General features: G+C 38.5%; 1 protein-coding gene across 2 annotated transcripts in view; it reads left to right on the top strand.

Moving 5' to 3' along the window:
- The first annotated feature begins 12,488 nt into the window (after positions 1 to 12,488).
- The window catches only part of MYOZ2 (myozenin 2), a 38,586-nt gene continuing 31,433 nt past the window's right edge, over positions 12,489 to 19,641 (top strand). Inside the window, exons 1-2 of one of the 2 annotated variants that reach the window (XM_046655595.1) lie at positions 12,489 to 12,644; positions 13,175 to 13,263. In XM_046655595.1, the coding sequence (XP_046511551.1) occupies positions 13,188 to 13,263 (76 nt within the window). In that variant the 5' untranslated portion in view covers positions 12,489 to 12,644; positions 13,175 to 13,187. Of the gene's footprint in view, positions 12,645 to 13,174; positions 13,264 to 17,376; positions 17,478 to 19,641 lie in introns of those variants that run through there. The other variant, XM_046655597.1, reaches the window with a different exon arrangement.

The following is a 19,641-nucleotide window of genomic DNA, read 5'->3' on the forward strand; positions in this document are numbered from 1 at the left end:
AAATCCACCAACATTGTGGGAAATTCTAACACACATCTCTTAGTCATTAATTCTTAAAGTAACTAAGAAAACCAATAAGGTTGCAACCAGTAGATAAATAAGTCCTGGAAATCTAAAGCACAGTATAGTGAATACAGACAACAATATTGCATTGTAATTGTCAAATTTGCTAAGAGACTAGCTCTTAATTATTCCCACTTACAAAAAAGAATGATAATTATGTAATATGATAAAGATGCTAACTATTGCTACAATGGCAAATATATTAGAATATATAAATGTATCAAGTCAATATGTTGTACACCTTAAATCTACACAATGTTATATGTCAAATATATTTCAATAAAAAAATAAGATAAAATAAAATGGAAGAAATTTAAAAAAAGAAAAACCAATAAAGATGCGAATAATTTGAACAATAAAATTAATGTTTGACTTCATTGAAATATGTAGCCTGCATCCAGTAATCAGAAAATACACATTATTTTCAAGCACACACAGAACATTTATGAAAATAGACTGTCTCAAATTTTTCAAAGAATTGGTATCATACAGAACACATTTTCTGACCATAATGTAATTATATGAGAAATTGTGGCAGGGATTGTGATTTTTCTAACTGTCCTGGTCATAGAGTTAAACTCCATTTCCAGCCCCTCTTATATTTAGGAGACTTAGCTTTGTCCTGTGGAATGGGGCAGAAGTGATGCACGTACTTCCAGGCCTGAACACAGAATACCCTGTGCCATCTTCTACACTCTTACTTCCTCTTCATCAAAAACGTATGGAGCTGTATGTTGAGAACGCTGACCGTCTAAAAGGGAAGACGCTTGCTCTCTGTGTCATATATAGAAACATCAGGCTGAGTCTTAAATGAGCAAGAAATAAACTTGTATTATGTTAAGCCTTTTGAGATTTGGAACTGTTTGTGGCAGCTGATAGCTTATCATGAGAACACCAAAATTAAAAATAAAAATGAGAGCTAAAAATAATCCTCTCTGTGCAAATTTTTAAACACAATTCTGGTAACTCAAGAGTTAAAGAGGAGAGTATGACAGAAATTTTTAAATACTGGAATTAAGTAACAAATAAATCCAACAAAATTTGGAAGAGGAAAATAATATAGAAAAGCGCAGAAAATTAGGAATTAGAAACAAACATATAATAGAGGACCAACAAAATGAAATGTTGGTCTTTGAAAAGACTAATAAAATTAACAATGTTCTAGCAATGTTGACCCAGGGAAAAAGAGAGAAAGGCAAAAGAAACAACGTTAAGAATAAAAACGAGTAGTATTGGAGATACAGCAGAGATTTTAAAAATAATAAGAGACTACTTGAAAAATTAAAAGATAGACACTGACTCCCTTTTGTTCTGGACTAACTTGTCAAGCATGTTTGTATAGTGAACAGCCGGGGAAGATAGAGCGTCTCCCTCTGGAGCAAAGGGCAGGCGTACTTTCTGCCCATTATAAGAGATTCAGGTCTCTAAGCTCAAGCTTCCTCTGCTATAATACAATCTAATGCGTATGCAGGCATTCCTCTGAGCTCATCCAAGCCGCCTCCATGGGACCTGGAGACAAGAAGCACCCCTGCAAACCTGAAGCTCACGCGCTGCTGCACCTTAAGTGGAGTCCTTTATCTCTGGCCCAGGAGTGCATGTCTTCTGCCAGCGTCCATGACACTGAAAGTTAAAAAATTTAAGGGAGTGTGATATTGGAACAGAAATAGACTAATAGACCAGTGGAACATGATAGATATCATAGAAGCAGACCTAAACATATATGAAAACATATATGTTTAGACAGAGTTGAATTCCTAGGTCAGCTCAGAAAGCTATACTATTCAACAATTGAAACTAGGACAAGTGTTAGCCAAACGAGCATAAACTAAAATTGGATCACTACCTTAACCCCACACAAAATTAATTTCAGATAGAGTAAGGTCTTAAATGAAAAAGCAAAACTTTGTAAATTTTAGAAGAAAAGAATAGACTATATTCACGATGTCAGGTTAGAAAAGATAGAAAAAGCACCAATCACAAGTAAAAGATTGGTGTATTCAAATACCTAAAAGGTTAAACTTTAACCCAAAGCTCTAAAATAAATTAATTAATTAAAAAACATGCAAAGTTGAAAAAGCAAATCAGAAAGATATTTGGCATACAAATTGCTAACAAAGGATTCATAACTGGACTATTTATCAATTCCTAAAACTCAAGATTAAAAATGCAAATAACTCAATAACAGACACAGACAAGAACAGACATTTCTCAAAGAGAAATATGAATAAGTGTTCAATAAACTTTCAAAGGGTAAGACCTCACTTTGGTAACGGGGGAAATACAAAGGACACCACAATGCATACACGCTCATTGTAAAAACCGTAAAGACGATCCAAAAAATAAAACTTAAAATATTTATCACAGTGGACACTTCTGGGGAGGGGCAGGGAGGCAGGGAGAGGTTGGGAGGGACCAACGTGAGCATCAATAGCATTGATAATATTCTACTTCTTAAGTGGGACAAATGTGTTCACGGGAATTCATTTTAAAATTATCCTTCAAACTTACATATAACTTTCATGTGTTAGTAATAAATTGGGGGAAATCAACCATTAAAAGAGAAAACTGTTTCTAAATACATAAAGACTATTTTCTAAATAATCGTCCTTTTTCTCCCTGTAATTGTTTAGTAAATTTGGTAAAGAGCAAATGCTTAAGAAGTGAAATAATTTCCCATTGTCTGTTGCCTAAGGGGCATCGTTACATTTATCTGGGTCTTTCTTCATCTGGAGGACTTCCACTGCTGCCGTTCACTGCAGGATTGGCCGGTGAGACGTGTAAGGAGAGACTTGGCTGTGTTACCCATATAAGGAGCCTCCTAGAGGCAGCCCTGCAGCCCTCAGGTAGATACAGCAGCTAGAAAGGAGGGAAGCGTTCCCCTGCCTTAGGAAGAATTCTTGGCTTAACTCTTCCCCTGGAGCCCCCTCCTCCCACCTAGCTGAGGAGGCCAACTTGTGCGGGGAAACTCCAAGACTGGCAGAGTTCCTGTGTGTATACTGCAGTAGGAGCCCCGAATAAGGCACTGGAGGGGTCATAGGAGGCTGAAAGCTAGGTGGTTAGGCTGCATCACCCGAAAGCAAGAAGCGTGCTTTTGAAACATCTTTTGGGGAGATGGGGGACTCTTTTTATAATTTAAATTTAGTAGGCCTATACTTTCCGTACAATAGCTCCTATTGCAGGATATTGTAGTTATGAGATAATCATCTAATTTGCATTCCTTTCTAGGATGCAATCTGTACCTTTGATTTGAAAAAAGAACAGATTGGATTTTCTTCACCTTTGTATACCCAGGGTGTCTGGGGTCTGGCATAGAGCACATAAAGGACTTTTGTGCAGAGGAACAGAGAGATAGTGCCTACGGATTTTATTGTTGGCAACTAGGTTTCCAAAATTGTTCCAGAAGTTGGTGACTTCTTTGTAAATTTTACGCACACAGAAAATAGAATCTGTTCCAAAATCAGCTAAATTGGTTATGCAGTCTTTCTCTCCTCTTTGCTAATGGCTTCATTCCTAAAGCATACTCATTTGTTTTTACAGCCCTGAGTGTGTGTAAGGCAACAAGCATCTCAGCAGGAGGAAAAGACGTGTCTGCCTTCAAGGAATTTTAAATTTAATGAGGAAATATTAATTGTGATGGTTTGGAACCTCATCACCATTAGAGGCACACTAGCCTCTTCACTTTTCTCAAATATGGCCTGGCATGTTACACCTCAGGGCCTTTGTACAAGATCCTTCTTCCCGGCATGGTCTTCTAATATAGCCTCATGACCTCCCCCGCTGCATCTCCTTCAGGTCTTTACTCAAGCGTCACGTCTTCAGTGAGCCCTTGCTCGGTCATTCTACCTAAAATCACCATCCCTCCCCCAACACCGCTGCCTGCCTTCCTTGCTTTATTATATTTCTTAGTACTTATCATTCTCTAACATACAGCATATTTTACTTGTTTATCTTGCCCTAGACCTGTCTTTTCCAATCTAATGAAAGCTCCATGAGGATGGAATTTTTTTTTTTTTAAAGATTGCCTCCTGAGCTAACAACTGCTGCCAATCTTTTTTTTTTTTTCTGCTTCGTCTCCCCAAATCCCCCCCGTACATAGTTGTATATCTTAGTTGCGGGTCCTTCTAGTTGTGGCCTGTGGGATGCTGCCTCAACGTGGCCTGACGAGGGGTGCCATGTCCGCACCCAGGATCCGAACCAGCGAAACCCTGGGCCACCGCAGCAGAGCACGCGAACTTAACCACTCAGCCACCGGGCCAGCCCCCAAGGATGGGAATTTTTAAAATTTGATTTAATACTCGGTGCCTAGAATAATACCTACTATATGACGGTTGCTCAATAAACATTTGTTGAATAAATAAGCTGAGAAGGAATAAAGGAGGAAAACCAACGGTATATGGTCTTTCTGAATCAAGAAAGAAAGTGTTTCAATAAAGATGTAATATCGGATACGCATTTTTGACTTACGAGGTATGTGTTTATTTGAGGTGTATTAAGGTCATGTAGCATGGCATGCGCACCATTTCAGCTTCAAGAGCTTTGACACAAAATAAGGGGGCAAAAGGTCCCCTAACCACCGTCACTTCTTGTCCCAACACTGCACATCATAGAATCAGGGGATAAGAATGGAGAATGGATGGTTAAGTTAACAGTGGTGAAAGGAACTAATGTACATTACATTTCCACTAGGTGCCAATCATTATGCTATGTTATCCAACAAATATTTGCCACATGCCTAATATATGCCAGCACTATTTTAAGCACTGTGGTTACAAAATGACTCAATGTACTGGGGAAGAAAACATTAGAGCCTTGTTAGAACAAAGAGGTTGAATTCAATAATAGATACACTGTACATATAAACATAACATAACATAAGCTCAGAAAAGCAAATAGCCCAAGAAGGTCAGAGAAGGTTTCAAGGAGGTGGAAATATTTGTAGAAGGAGGCCATCAGACAATGAGTGGAGACGCACCAAATAAGGGAATTCATCTGGTAGAGGGAAAAAACTATTGTTAGCAAAACTTTGGGTCCAAAAACAATGAACATGAGTAGAGGCCTAAAAGCCTACCGACCCCAAGCCCAGATGTGAGTTTATTATAATCTTATCAGTCATATAAAATGAAAAACAGGTGAGAAGCAAGAAGGCTGTTACTACAACTGCCTTACAACTTTTGCTGCGTGCTTGGAAAAGAAAGCATAGAGTGAAACACCTAAGTGTACATCCTCTGAACACACTTTGCCTGTGGTCACCACCCAACCTAACCGGATCTGTGTCTGCAGAGCCAATAAATCCCGTTATCACTCCTCTCTTCCTCTGGGTGAGAGGGGTGCAGTTGAGGTAGACGTCCACTCTCCCAGCCTAAAAGCAACTTAAGTGTTTGATTAAATTGTAAGGGGGAAATGGAAGAAAGAAGGTTCTGGGATGATTCCTGACTTGGTCTGCTGGGTAGGTAGTAATGTCTATATTCTCTGAGATTGGGAATTCAAGATGAGGAGCTCATTTGAGAGGAAAGATGGTAAGCCTAGTTTGGGAGATGTTAGCGTCAAGGGGGTTCTAGTTTCAATCTGGAAACACAGATGAGAAGGCCAGGAGATAGGTCGGGCTATGCTAAGAGGTCACCTGTGACTGTCTCAAATGTAATTTCAATGAACTGATGGGGCACAGCATCACTAAGACTAATGAACTCGGAAAGTTGACATGTCTCGACCTGCTCAGAACCCGATTCCTGGTAAATTTACCCTGGTAATGGCATGCTGGACGGCCTCCTGATGCCAAACCTCAACCCACAATTCCTTTTTAACCTTGCATGCTACATACTTCTCTCCCACCAGGATTTTCTCCAATGATCAACCATCGTAGACTTACATCTACCATGAAGTACACCACTCCAAATCTCAACTTACCAGAACTGTCATTGTTTTATGCATCCATATTTGTTTCTCTTTTATCTCCAAACTCATTCAATTTCCTCTTCCAAAACACACACACACGCTACACATGCATGCACGCAATTTGCTTTCCTTTCTAGCAACTGAACTCTCTCTTGCCTTTTGTTCACAGCCAGTCCTTTCAAATAAACACTTCCCATTTGCAGCTTACCCTTCCTATCTGCTCATACTTGCCTTAAATCCTTTCTATTTGGGTGCTGTTACTACCACATTGAAAAGGTGTCTCTAAATGCTGCCAATGACCTACTTCTTACCAAATCTAATGACCTTTTCTCATGTCATTCTGTGACTTCTGTGTAGATCTTGAGAGTGCCTTAACATTCTCTTTTCTTTGAACTTCACCCTCCTGGTTCTTTTCCAGTTTCCTTAACTTTTTCTTATTCATCCATTCATTCACTCATTCATTCAACAAACATTTACTAGGCACTGATTTTTTACTCTTAAAATGAATCATAGTTCAGTGGGAAAAAGTTCTATTTGGATTCAGGCAAACTACACAGGAAACCAGTACGTTAGTGGAAGTTTGTATGGTGAGCATAGCATCAGAATAAGGAGAGTTGTTTATACAGTGGAGATTTTGTTAATGACATAAGGTTCTGACACACTGGTAGATCACTCTCACATGGAATATATACTTATCAAGACACCAGATCTTTTACTGTTCATATCTGGATGCTTTATTTCTTAACAATCCCTCTTCTGATCTACACATATTTTATTTATGTGTATTAATACTATAGCTCAAGTCATACCCATATCTTTCTCAGTTAAGGAACCATTCTAATTTTTCTACCTGCATGACCTTCAACATGTGACAACCTCTCTGTGTCTCATCTGCAAATGGAGATTAAGCGATTATTATTTAAGGTGACCACATTATTTTTTTTTTTAAAGGAAGATTAGCCCTGAACTAACATGGGCTGCCAATCCTCCTCTTTTTGCTGAGGAAGACTGGCCCTGAGCTAACATCCGTGCCCATCTTCCTCTACTTTATATGTGGGACGCCTACCACAGCATGGCTTGCCAAGCGGTGCCATGTCCACACCCAGGATCCAAACCAGCAAACCCTGGGCCACCAAAGCAGAATGTGCGAACTTAACCGCTGTGCCACCAGCTGGTCCCTAAGGTGACCACATATTTTGATGATCATCTTTTCACATGTTTAAACTACAGTTAAACTTTTTGATGATGACGATAATAATAACGACTAACATTTATCACACACTTAATAGATGCCAGGCATTGTGCTGAGCACTGTGCCCTGGAACAGCCTTGTGATGTTGATACCATGCCTGTCCTTATTTCATACATGATGCTGATAAACTCCAGGGTGTGATACGTGGCTGTCAAGTCCAGGTTCTGTCACTAAGTTTCCAGGTTATATGTTCTTTAAAAAGACTTCATGTTTTCTTTAACGAATTTTTATTTAATTGGGTCATGCTAAATTTGTGTATAAAGCAGGGGTAGATTTTCTTGCAGGTGAGAAAACTGTCAAAGAAAATGCTTCTGTAGACTACAGGAAAAATACAGGCTGGCCAGAATTGTGAAAGGAAATGTGACAAAGTTCTGGATAAATCCTGGGATTATGTAAGCAAAGGAAAAAAATGATTTGCGGGTTTGCTTTGGCAACTTGTTTCTTAATATTCCTGTATATGAAACCTTATTTGTTTCCAAGTTCCCAAACCTATTACGTTAGCTTCTGTCCTTGACAAGCTGGTCGTCAGCCTGTTTACCTCTCCTTTTCTCCCCAGTTTACCTTAAGGCTTAATTTAAGAGCCTAAAAGGAAATACTTAAGCAAAAGAAATAAATTTCTTTTGCAGAGGAAGACGGGTAAAACGCTGGGCTTGCCTATAAATGGGTTCTTTGGATGGAGTTGGACTTGATCCTTATTTTTGGCAGTGAAATTGGTAAGGGTGTTTGTGTGTGTGGTTCATGGGCCAGGAAAGGAAGGAGAGGTCTGCACAGCAAATGGCACATGTTTCCAGTGGTTTCTGCTCAGCATTTTAATAACTTTAGTATTTGCACAGCTGAAGGAAAGGAAAGCACCCCGAGAATAGACACCATGAGGAACTCTAGAAGTTTGCAAACCAGAAAAACATGAGGTGGAAAAGAGCCACAAACGTTGTAAGGAAAAAGTAGCTCAGCCAAAATAAACCTAGGGCTGGGATGCTAAATTCCAGAGAGAATCAATAAGGAGCATATTGAAGTAATTACTCTGACAATTCTCAACTCGCTTCCTTATTTTTGTTATGAAGATATCAATACAGACATATTTACAGATTAAGAAGCCATAGCTTCCTGCACAATATAGGGAAAATACAAAGGCCTTTGGATCAGACAGAACTAATTTTTAACTCCATCTCTCTAATTTACAAGCATGCTGTGTTGGGACTGTCACGTAATCTCTTAGACCCTCGGTTTCCTCCTCTGTAAAACAAAGGCTAACTATGCTAACAAACATGGACTAAAGGGTGGCTGGAATCGTTCCTCTCGCCACTGTTGGTCCCTTGGGCCTTCACAGGAAGGAGACCAGCTGCAAACTCATCTCTCTGTCTTGTACTGTCTCATCTTGGCTGGTAGGATGATCGCCACAGCACTGCTCATAGCTATTCTGCCCTGTGCTAAGGCCTGGCAAGGAGATCCACTGTAAGCTAGACTCTCCTCGGTATAGAAAAATAGAAACCATGGAAGACATGGCAAGCCAGTTAGCTATTAAGGAGAAGGCACAGGGCTTCTTGAACAAACCAAAACCCATGCTTTCGCAGGCAGTCTCACCAGCTGCGGGTTGTTTACAAATTTGTCATCCCTTCAAACAGATTCTTTCCTCCCAGGGTTAGCACCCTATCTGAGGCCCTGAGGCTGGTAAAGAACTGGTCCTCCTCTCAAATTTCGCACTCAACACTGGCCTGCCAGCTGCCCTGTTTGGTTTATGTTTGCCTTAATCCAGAATCGAGCCTCAATAATGGTAATGTGTGGTCTGCCCACCTAGCAGACAGTCAGTGCCCACATCCTGGGCCCCCCCGGATCCTGCCCTAATCTCTAACTGCCCACAGCCACCAAATATAGACTGAAAATGGGACAAGGAGAAACACAGAGTTAAAAAACAAATGCTTGGTCAGAGGGAGATCAATGCAGACCTTGTTTACCACCTGGCTAAAGGGCTCATGTTGACCACTGGCTGAATAAGCTTGCCTTTCATGGGTCCTCATGGTGTGGAGTTTGGTTAGGTGGTATACTGGCAGTGAAATTCACCTTATTTAATCTCTTTTTCTCTTTTAGCAAATGGTAAAGGAGTCGGAAATGCAACTGTGGCAGCCCAAGCAATGGGAATAGTTTGGTTACAGGGGTGCTGAAAAGTTCTGCCAAAAACTTCCTCCTTGCTAGCCTCCCAAGGCACCAAGTCCTACCATTGGAATCCCATTGTTTTGCCTGCGAGAAAAGATCTCATCCTTTGTGTTTAGCATCAATAGTATAAATTACCTAGGGCCTTGAAGGAAAGATGAAGTACTGCTCTGCTTAAATTGGGGTTAGAAAGAAGCTTCAAGGACAGGAATGATTAGTAGGACAAGACAAATGTAGGTACTGAGACCCTGCGGGGTAGGAGAGATCACTTTCTAGTGTATAGTGTGGAGGTGGGGCATGGATGATGGAGGCAGTCCTGGGTCTTGGGGATGAGAGTGGACAAAGGGAGGTTGCAATGCGACAAATTTGAGGGAAATTTTATCGAGAGACAGATCTCTGTGCAGATGAAGCAGAAATACATTAACTCACTTGATCTAAAATTTAAGCACATTGGCTTTTAGAATCGACCATCTGAAAATGCTTAATAGTAGCCATTAAAGTTCTAGAATGTAGCCTTAGTGTCATGAAGCATGGATAGCATACACTGTCTCAAAACTGCAATACCAGTGACTTCTTCTTTCTTCTTTTCAGGACAAATAATAACTCAGAAACCAGAAAGCTATCAGAGATATGTATAAATGAGCTGAAAAAGTAAGGCAAAACAATTTTAAGTATAATTGAAACATAAACAAAAGCAAGTAAGTTATTACGTTCTTTAAACCTTCTAAAATCTTTTTAAATATCTCTTTTCATTTTGGAAATCAAAATTAACAAAACAATTATTGTCTGCCGAGGACACCGTTTCAACCTGTAGAACTGTACGTAACACAAAGATGGAAACATTTGAAGGTGGCCAAACAGGAAAGCTGGGGCTTTCTCAATATATTTTTATTTTATACCAAATAATGTAATAGATTGTTCTAAGTTTCTAAATCCTTTCACATTCAGGAATAATAATAATAAAAGGAAAAATGAACATTTATTAAACTTTTATTAAGTATCAGGAATTTCTAAAATCGTTAGAGGTAAAATGTCCATGATTCTATGTGGTAGATACTGTAATCTCCGTTTTATGGATGAAAAAACTGAGAGTTTAAGAGACCTGACTAACAGCACAGTACACGAAATGCTTAATCCAGGAATATAAGAGCAATTGAGGAATCTCGAGAGGGAATTTAAATTCACTGGCTTTGGCTAAACGGTTTCTTATTGGTACCTAATTAATAACCTCAATGCCAACGTTTGCTTAGAAGCAGTTAGAATAGGTTCGCTTAAACCTACCATGTACTACCTTGAACTATCAGTCCTGAGATCAGGCACCAAGATGTATAACCTATTTCAGTCTCGTACAAAACGACTTCTCCCACAGGTGGTCGCCATCTTCTTGTAATCAAGTGACTGCTCATTTATTACAATCCTATTTTTTCCCCAAGTGTTTGACATAATGAGGAAGAGAATTCCAAACTCATGCCAAACTTTTAATGCATTCCACAATCTCCAACCCACTCGTTTATTCATTCAGTCAATGAATACTGAGTGCTCACCACATCCAGACACAATTCCTGCTGCTGGACATACAGACAAAGCACAAGCCCTTATGGATTTCACATTTTAGCAAGAAAAAGAGGTATCAGATAGATAGATGATAGATAGATAGATAGATAGATAGATAGATAGATAGATAGATAGATAGAAAGGTAGATAGATAGATGATAGATAGAAAGATAAAATAATGTTGACGTGTTCTTGTGGCAAAACCTGAGAGTTGTCACCCAGTAACCAAATATCTCCTTTGTCAGTAAGTGAACCTCTGAATTTTAACTGGGCACATGGCCATCCAGAATAAAATCTGTGTTTCACGACCTCTCTTGAGCTGTGTATGCCTATTTGACTAAGTTCTGGTTAAAGGGAGATAAGCAAAAGAGGTCTGAGCATTCTCAGGACAGGTCCGAAGGAGAGCCAGTGTGCCGCCGCCATTACTTTTTCATTTTTCTGCCGACTGAAATATGAACATGCAGACTAGAGCTGAAGCAGCCATGTAGGCCCAAGGGGTCTGCATTTTAGGGACAATGGAGCAAAAAGTTAGAAGGTGACTGAGCCCCTGATAATTATGTCAATCACACCAACCCTAAATTATTTACCTCTGGACTAAGCTTATGTGTGAGAAAAACAAACTTCCATCTTTTTAAAAGTTCTGTTTTAGGGGGTTTTCTGTCACTCCCATTTGATTTTAATCTTAACTAATACAAAAATACAAAGAAAAATGAAGCAGAGTAAGGAACTAGAGGGAGGCACCATGTGATATTTTAGACAAGGTGATTGGGGAAGGACTTTATAAGGAATCAATAGTTGGGCGGAGTCCTAAATGCGCGAGAGAGTGAACCACGTGGGCAGGGGCAGAGCGTGTTCCAAGAAGTGGGGAATAGTAAAAGCAAAAGCCTAGAATTGGGAACGTGCTGCTGTGTTCAGAGACCAGCAGGAGGCCAACATGGCCTACCTTCCAAATCTGCTATCCTGCCATTCTCCCAAATGGGAATCCTTGACTCCAGACCTTGCAGGGACCAGCCAACTTTGTAGGCACTGTTCTCTACAGGGTCTCTTCAAAAAGCATGACCCAGCGATGAGTCTAAGCTTTTACTCAGATAGCTTCATGGCTCAACTGCTAGAGCCATTTTAGATGCCCCCCCCACATTACCATTCAAATATTGCCCATTTTTCCGACCCTTGCATAAGTTCTCACTCCTGCTTAAGGGATGGCTCTATTGACCCACCCGATGTTGCTTTCTTTCTTCTTGAAACTCCATAGATATTATTGTCCATACTTTCATTTTAATTGTTAACTTATCATTCTGTTCTAATGCATGTATGTGTCTCTTGCCACCTCAATTAAGATGTAGCATGAGAGCTACATCTTAAAAAGGTTTTTAAATCCCTTTTGCCTGCATCTCTTCTAATAGACTATGCTCCATAAAAACTTTCTGTATGTTCATTCAACTATCTCACACACTACAACACAATGGAGAGAACCTAATCTTTCTCGGTTTCTCCCTTTCGCCAGGAAGATATGAGTAGCTGAAGTATTTGGTGCTATATATAGTGAGTTGATGTCAGCTGGATGCCAGTCTCTTCAGAAAGGCTCAGTCCCCAGTTTGAGTCAGAGCTAGGGACCATGCCGTCCCAGGCTCAAGGATAAAAACCATCGGGCCAAAGTGCCATCCATATTCCATCTCCAGTCTTTCTTCCACAAATTGGGATTCATCCCTGCTGAAAAGCACAATCTAAGAGCAAGGTGAGTATATCGTTTCCTAAAATGTTTTGTTAGTCAGTTGGCCAAGGAAGTTCAGAGTTGTGACTCATAAAGGGGCATTCTTTGCTTTATAGGAAAGCTGTTGATGCCAATATTAAAATGCCACCACCAAAGAGTTCTGGTTTAATCTGGTGTCCTTTCTTCGTTCTTACAGTTTGCGGGAATTGATGTACTGGGATACTGGTACAAATGAAGGCCAGTAAGGAAACAATGGAGGGAGGGGAAAGGAGGCCAGGTCTTTCACTGTTCCTCATTGCCTGATGATCATTGTGCTAGTGTGCAGATAAGAGCGGGCCTGAAAGTCTGAGAATCATTGTCTGTTTACTGTGACATTGCCTGTCAACGCGTAACATGCTCTGTCACCAGACGACAAATGCATATAAAAGTCTTTCTGTAGAAAGCGATAATAAATTCTTAGTAAAGAGCAAAGAGACTCTTTCAAAAGGATGATTATAAAATACTCCAAATGAGTTCTTTACATTGTCTCAATAATGTTCCTTTATTTTTAACAGGGAACAAAAAACCATGCTATCACATAATGCCATGGTGAAGCAGAAGAAACAGCAAGCATCAGCCATCATGAAAGAAATCCATGGAAATGGTATCAATAACAATTCTTCATAGCAGTAATATAGCTCAGCATTAATGTAGATCCTTCCTGATGTTAGTTAATATTCTATAGTTTACTATCTTTGAATTCTTGCTATTCTGTCATAACAACCCTGGAGCTCCAGAGGGTGTGGAAAAGCCTATGGTAACTAATCCTTTCGTAGTCATCCTTCTCATTGGAAAGCTATTTTCAGATGAACAACTGCTCTAAAGGAATGAAGCAATCTGACAGCTGATGTACATTCTGCTTGGCTTGTCTTTCACGTTTCACAGTATAAGTTAATTCACTCTCAATTCTTTTCGTTTGTTTGTTTTGGACAGGTCTCATACAATCTTGTCTTCATTGTTCATTCCATATGGTCTATCTCGATTTCTTTTACCTTATGTTACATAAGTCATATTATTCTGTCATCCATTTTTTTTTGCAAAAGCTAAGTTGGAATTCATATTCATTGTGAATTTTTTTAACCCTGAAAGCAGTCTTCATATTTAGCAATTGATTTACCAAGATATTTTATGTGAAAATCTACTTTTATTTATAATTTCTAGGAAAATATAAAGTTCTTGCAGTCACAAAGCATAGGACTCAAAAAATTTTTAATATAAATTAGATGCAAAATAATATTGTACTCTCTCCTTTTCTTTAAGTTTTAGCAAATAGTTTTAGACAGCAATGTTTCATACATTGCATTTTGATTGTTATAAAGGAAATTCAACTTTGTTCAGGAGTAAAGGATAGCACCTTTTTTTTTTCGTTTTTTGGTGAGGAAGACTGGCCCTGACTTAACATCTGTGCCAATCTTTCCCTTTGTTGTATGGGGGACACCACCTCAGCATAGCTTGCTGAGCCATGTGTAGGTCCATGCTGGGGGTCCAAACTCACAATCTTCAGGCCACTGAAGCAGAGTGCACAAACTTAACTGCTACACTACCAGGCCAGCTCTGGGATAGTACCAATTTTAAAAGTTAATAAGTAGAATCTAGATCCTTTTAAGGGCTGATTTGAGCCATTCCGGATATATTTGCAGAGTTTTCAGGATGCCTCCTTAATTCCCCTCTATTGACAAGAAATGTAACCTTTTATCTGAACAATATTGAGATATAAAGACATAGATCTGGTTGTGGCAGCTGGGAATGGGGTAAGTATAGTGTTTTCATATTTCACCTTCCATAAAGAACCTGAATAGAACCACTCAGATTGTTTTAGACGCTCCCCACACAAGGTAGTCGTATCTGAGGGGTTCTTTTATGATTTGTTTTCTATTCTCTGCAATACAAAATCACCATACTGGATTTAACTTAGTCCCCATGTTTCACTGTGATGTCACACTAGCTTGGAATAAAGTGAGAATAGTTCTGAATCAGATCCCAGAACTTAATTTACACCAATCCAAAGTCCTGAAATTCATGCTTCTTTTAAATTTTTATGCTTTTTTTGTATTTCCTGCTTCAGGTAGTTTACTTGAAATTGTTTGAATATTTTTCCTGATCAATAAGGCAAAAATTAAATAATCACCTCAGTTTGAGACTAAATTATGTACTGTAAAACTAGACTTGAGATGAGTTATCATTTTCTGATTGCATCATAATCACAAATCAATTGATCCATTCAGCATATTTCCAGTTTAAACGATGTGTTGGATTGTACTCTACGTTAGTCCTATAAGAGGAAGAATATCTTTTTCCTTTTTTGTATAACAACTTTTTAAATGAAATATAAAGAAAAAATACAGTTATATCTCAAGGGGAAAAATCCTCAAAACTACTATCTCACCCCCAGGAGGTCCCGACCATTTAAAGTCTGCGGAAGCCTCCCGCCCAAGTAGAGTTCCAGTCCCCGTAAGTGGAGTCACATGCTCTGCCTTTGTTAGGAGGTCAAGTATTCCAGATAACACAGGATAATCATAGACTCTTTTTAACTCATCTCAGATAAAATAACTTAAGTACTTTATGAAACAGCTTAAATAATTTCCCTGTCTTATTTCATCTCACATCTTATATGGAACTTTACTGTTTGTATACAACATGGTGTTTAAAGACCCAAGTAGGGGAGTATCATATTTTCTAAGGATGCAGAAATAAAAGCTGGACTCCAGAGAAATCTTTGTGGGAATAATCCTGCAGACTTTCGAACGCTTCACACCAGTGAAAATCTGAATAATTTAAAGCATGCAACTGTTTCAGTGTTAATTATAAGACTAAATAAACCAAATTTGAACTGGATTGTCCTTTATAAAGATGAACAATTGTCCCTTCTTCCCTGTGCATCGGGACTTTCTTTTTTTTGCAGTATCATAACTCACTTATTTTTTATATCACTTTCAAAAACATTTAGCCTGGAGGAGAATGAACTGTGACAATGAGATGGCTAAACGAGTTGTCTTCTAAACATAAGCTGTGCGTTCAGTCCAGTTCCTGTTGTGGGGGAGAGAGACTACGGCTGTTGAGCCTTTGAGACGAATCAGTAAGAAAATATAGTAATCAAAAGGGAGAGTTTGACATCAGAGCACTCATTCCATCCAAAGGAGAAATACCCTCAAAAGATTACTGAGAAATCCTATCTATATAGACTAAAACACATAGAACTGGATGGCTTGAGTAAAAATGTAGATAACTCCCAGCATCTACTAACTACACCCCAAATTGTCACTTAATACAGACCCATTATGATTTGGTGTCAAATTATGTACTAGAAGCAAATATACTACACTCCCAACAAATAATTAATAAAAGGTATCCCCTAACACTAAGCCTGTATACTTCCGGATTTACCATCCTTATCATCGTATCATGATCATCGTCACATTAGAAGTATTAGAGCTGATGAGGGTAGCTGTCTTGTGCTACTTGTGATACAAAACCTCTAAGCTTTATACAGAAGTATCAGAGCCACGTTGCTACCATCTAACAAGCACTATTCTGAAAGACAGACAGAAACACACAAGTATTTGCCATTATCTATGCATGATTTAGTTGTGGGGGCAAGAAAAGATGGCTTACAATAGTTCCATGCCCACCAGCCCTGTGCTATTTACTCCTGAATCTGTACATATTCTCCAGTGTTCATCATGTCCCTCTCTCACTCAGTAACTCATCTCAGACTTGGATACTGAAGGAAGAGAGAGAGAGACAGGGCAGGATAAAAGGATAGGGAGCAATAAGTTGATAAAGGAGAAACAAGAATGGAACAAGGAGAGGCACCCTAGAGCAACTGGCACCTGTGCAGAAATGATGAGGAAAGGAATTGGAATTAAAATACCCATAGAAAGAACTGAGAGTTCGCCGTCCCCTAATCTTAGGCACAGACACTGCTGACAGTTGAGAAGAGCTTCAGAACTGGAGAAGACCACAGTGCCTCTTAAGGCTGCTTCACTCATCCGACAATCTTTCACCTAGGCTCTGCATGAACTTTTTTTGTACGTATTTTGTTTGTTTTTTTCCCCCATGACTGGTGAACAGCCTTTCCCAGTGCACACAAGAGGACTGAGCAGATCGTTTTTGTGATTTCAGGAAAAGAGTTTAGGTTTGTAGTCTGAAAACAGGAAGCCAAGGTTCTAAATGGAGTGCTGTTGTTGATATGGGCCCGGGAGCCCTGGGTTCCAGACCAGACATCAGAGTCCTCATCTGAAAATGAGGAGGCTGGATTTGCTGATATATCTAATTCTAAAACGCCGTGATTCTAATTAACTGAGCTACGTGCCGAAGGCAAACAGTGTATGTGAGTTTCTCCACCAATAACAAAGGCAATGATAATATTCACATAAATTGCAAATCACTTTGAAAAGTACAGGGTATAAAATCTCGAATTTCAGATGAACAAGTGAAGATCTCTTGTACTTTTCCTGTATCTTAAAATGTAACTAATCAAGTCATCAATATCAAAATGAGGATACCCGGAAGGCCTTAAAGACCACAGATCAAATGTAAAAAGTAAAAAGGTAAATGTAAAAAGTTTGAGGGAGAAGAAGAACTTAACATAATGTTTCAGCATACAAGTTTGTTAGTTGTCTTTGGCTTAAATTTTCTCATTAGCATCTTCATAACCCAAGAAAAAGCATGTTTTATTTTGAAAATTGATGTGCAATAATATCTTGTGAATTCATAGATTTTCTGAGTATGCCATGGATTACTAAATCACTAAGAAGGCCCTCCACAAAAGTGGCAGCAGAGGACTAAGCTGAATTCTAGTTTACCCCAAAGTTGAAGGTACAGTGTTTAATTCTAGCCATATCGTTCCATCATCCTAGTTTCCTCATCTTTTTGCACTCGGATATGGTCTGGACGTACATCCAATAAACAGTACTAGATGATTCCGTTTGTGTAATTCAATTTGTGTAATTCAGTACATTGGTAATCTCATTTCTTAACTGTTTATAGATTTACACAGCTATTAAATGATAATATTTTAATTAATAGTAAATTTTTGAACACTTTATAAAATAGTCTTAGAACTCAAATCAAAGCAAAGAGATATGAAATAGGAAAATAAAGAATTCCAGATGGGTTCCAAAGTCAACTTTTTAATGTAAGGAAAATTATTAATAAATATTTTGTCAATTGTAGTCTTTTTCAGGCATTATTCAAAATCACGGTCTGGACTATTACCTTCTTTATAATATGTGTATATGTATGTTGCATCATGCAATAATGTCTATGTTATGGACAACTGTCCAACCCACATAGGCCAACTGTCTGTAAACAGGCAGAAGAGGCCTGTGCAAGTGCAGAGAAAATCTCCTGGCCTCAATGAGGCTTGTAAGTAAATCCATAGGACCATCTTAAAGCAAGTCAGTTTCAGGTAACTCCCCTCCACTGGCTTTGCTCATTTCACCAGAATTGCAACTGCCAGTGACTCATGGGGAAACAGCTTTAAAAGATCTTTTGTCTTACTACAATTAACTGTAAATGGGTAGCTTTGCAAACTATGAATTGGATTCACTCATGTAACTAAATAGGGTTCTTTGACAGGATCAAAATTTCAAATTAACAATGCAGAACTACCTGTGCACAGATAAGTGTTTGTTGACCAAGTTTCAGAATGTTGACCTCTGAAACAAATGTGAAAAAAAAGAATGTTTCCTTTTAGAGGAATTTAAGTCCAGTGTCTGCTGGAAAGCCTGCACATTGATGGAAGGCTTGAAAAAGGAACAGATCACATTGTCAAAAGTCATGCATATTCTCCCAGTAAAATGCACTTTTCCATTTGCTTTCTAGTACTTATAGGAATGTGGCTCCACAGCATGAAAGTGGAAAGAAAGTATACTCAAAAATCAAAATATTTGAACTTTCTAATGTGAGATTTTGTCTTAATTTAACTACAAAAATATTATATATTTGAGGACACTACTGAGAAAGAATATTGGTAACAGCTATTTAATATTTCTAGTAGATTAAAAATTGTGGGTTTTTTGTGGAAATTGGATCATTGTCAAGACCCTAAAGTTATATGTCTATATCTTTATACAATTTGATATTTAACTATTCAAACACAATCACTGATTTCTTTGAAATAATAGCAAAATATAATAAACTCCTATAATATCTTTAAAGAATAAATAAAAAATTCTGGACCACTATAAATGACATCAGTAGGAAAGTATGCCTAGCAATATTATTTTCAATAGATGATCTAATGCCACAAAGACAACCTTCTAATCCATCAGGGCAAGAATATGCATCCTGAATAAGTTATATCATTCACCAGGCATCCAAATTAAACACACTCTTCAGACCCTGCCCAGGGGTTTGCAACAAGGGGCAGGGAACAGCTGATCACAGAATTCTATGTGCTTAGTTGATAGAGTTCTTCACTCTGAAGTTTTGAGTAATGAGAGTGTTCATACAATAGATTCCCCAACCCACAGATGGTCTGGAACTCCTGCTCCAGTTACATCATAAATTTAACTATTGGAAGGGAATGGAAGAAAACTGTGGAGAGTTTAGTTTATGTCTTTTGTTGTTTGTTTACACAAATTATGTTGACTTAATATATTCCTGTGTCTAGTAGTATGCTAGTAAATGTTTAACGACTGGTTCTTTGGGAGGAGAAATGCCTTGCTCTGTAGAGTTTGCCAATTTCTATGGTATAAATATTCCCACCATGGCCAATTTCAAGCTACCATCAAGGAGGCACTGAACACAGACTTGGGAAGAGATGAGCAGGAATATAACATTATATAATATTTCCAAGATACAGATACAATGGATCTAAATAAGGTCAAGAGCATAGATGATAGCAAAAAGTAGTAAAAGATTTAGAAAGTGATACCGTTTGAGTATTTATTGCTTTGTTTTTTAATATAATTTATCTAATTATTAATTTTATATAATTTAATTTTAGTAATGGTTGTGTTCACTGAGTTTAATTACT

Source organism: Equus quagga, chromosome 3, assembly GCF_021613505.1.
Source record: "Equus quagga isolate Etosha38 chromosome 3, UCLA_HA_Equagga_1.0, whole genome shotgun sequence".
In the NCBI taxonomy this organism is placed as follows: Eukaryota; Metazoa; Chordata; class Mammalia; order Perissodactyla; family Equidae; genus Equus; species Equus quagga.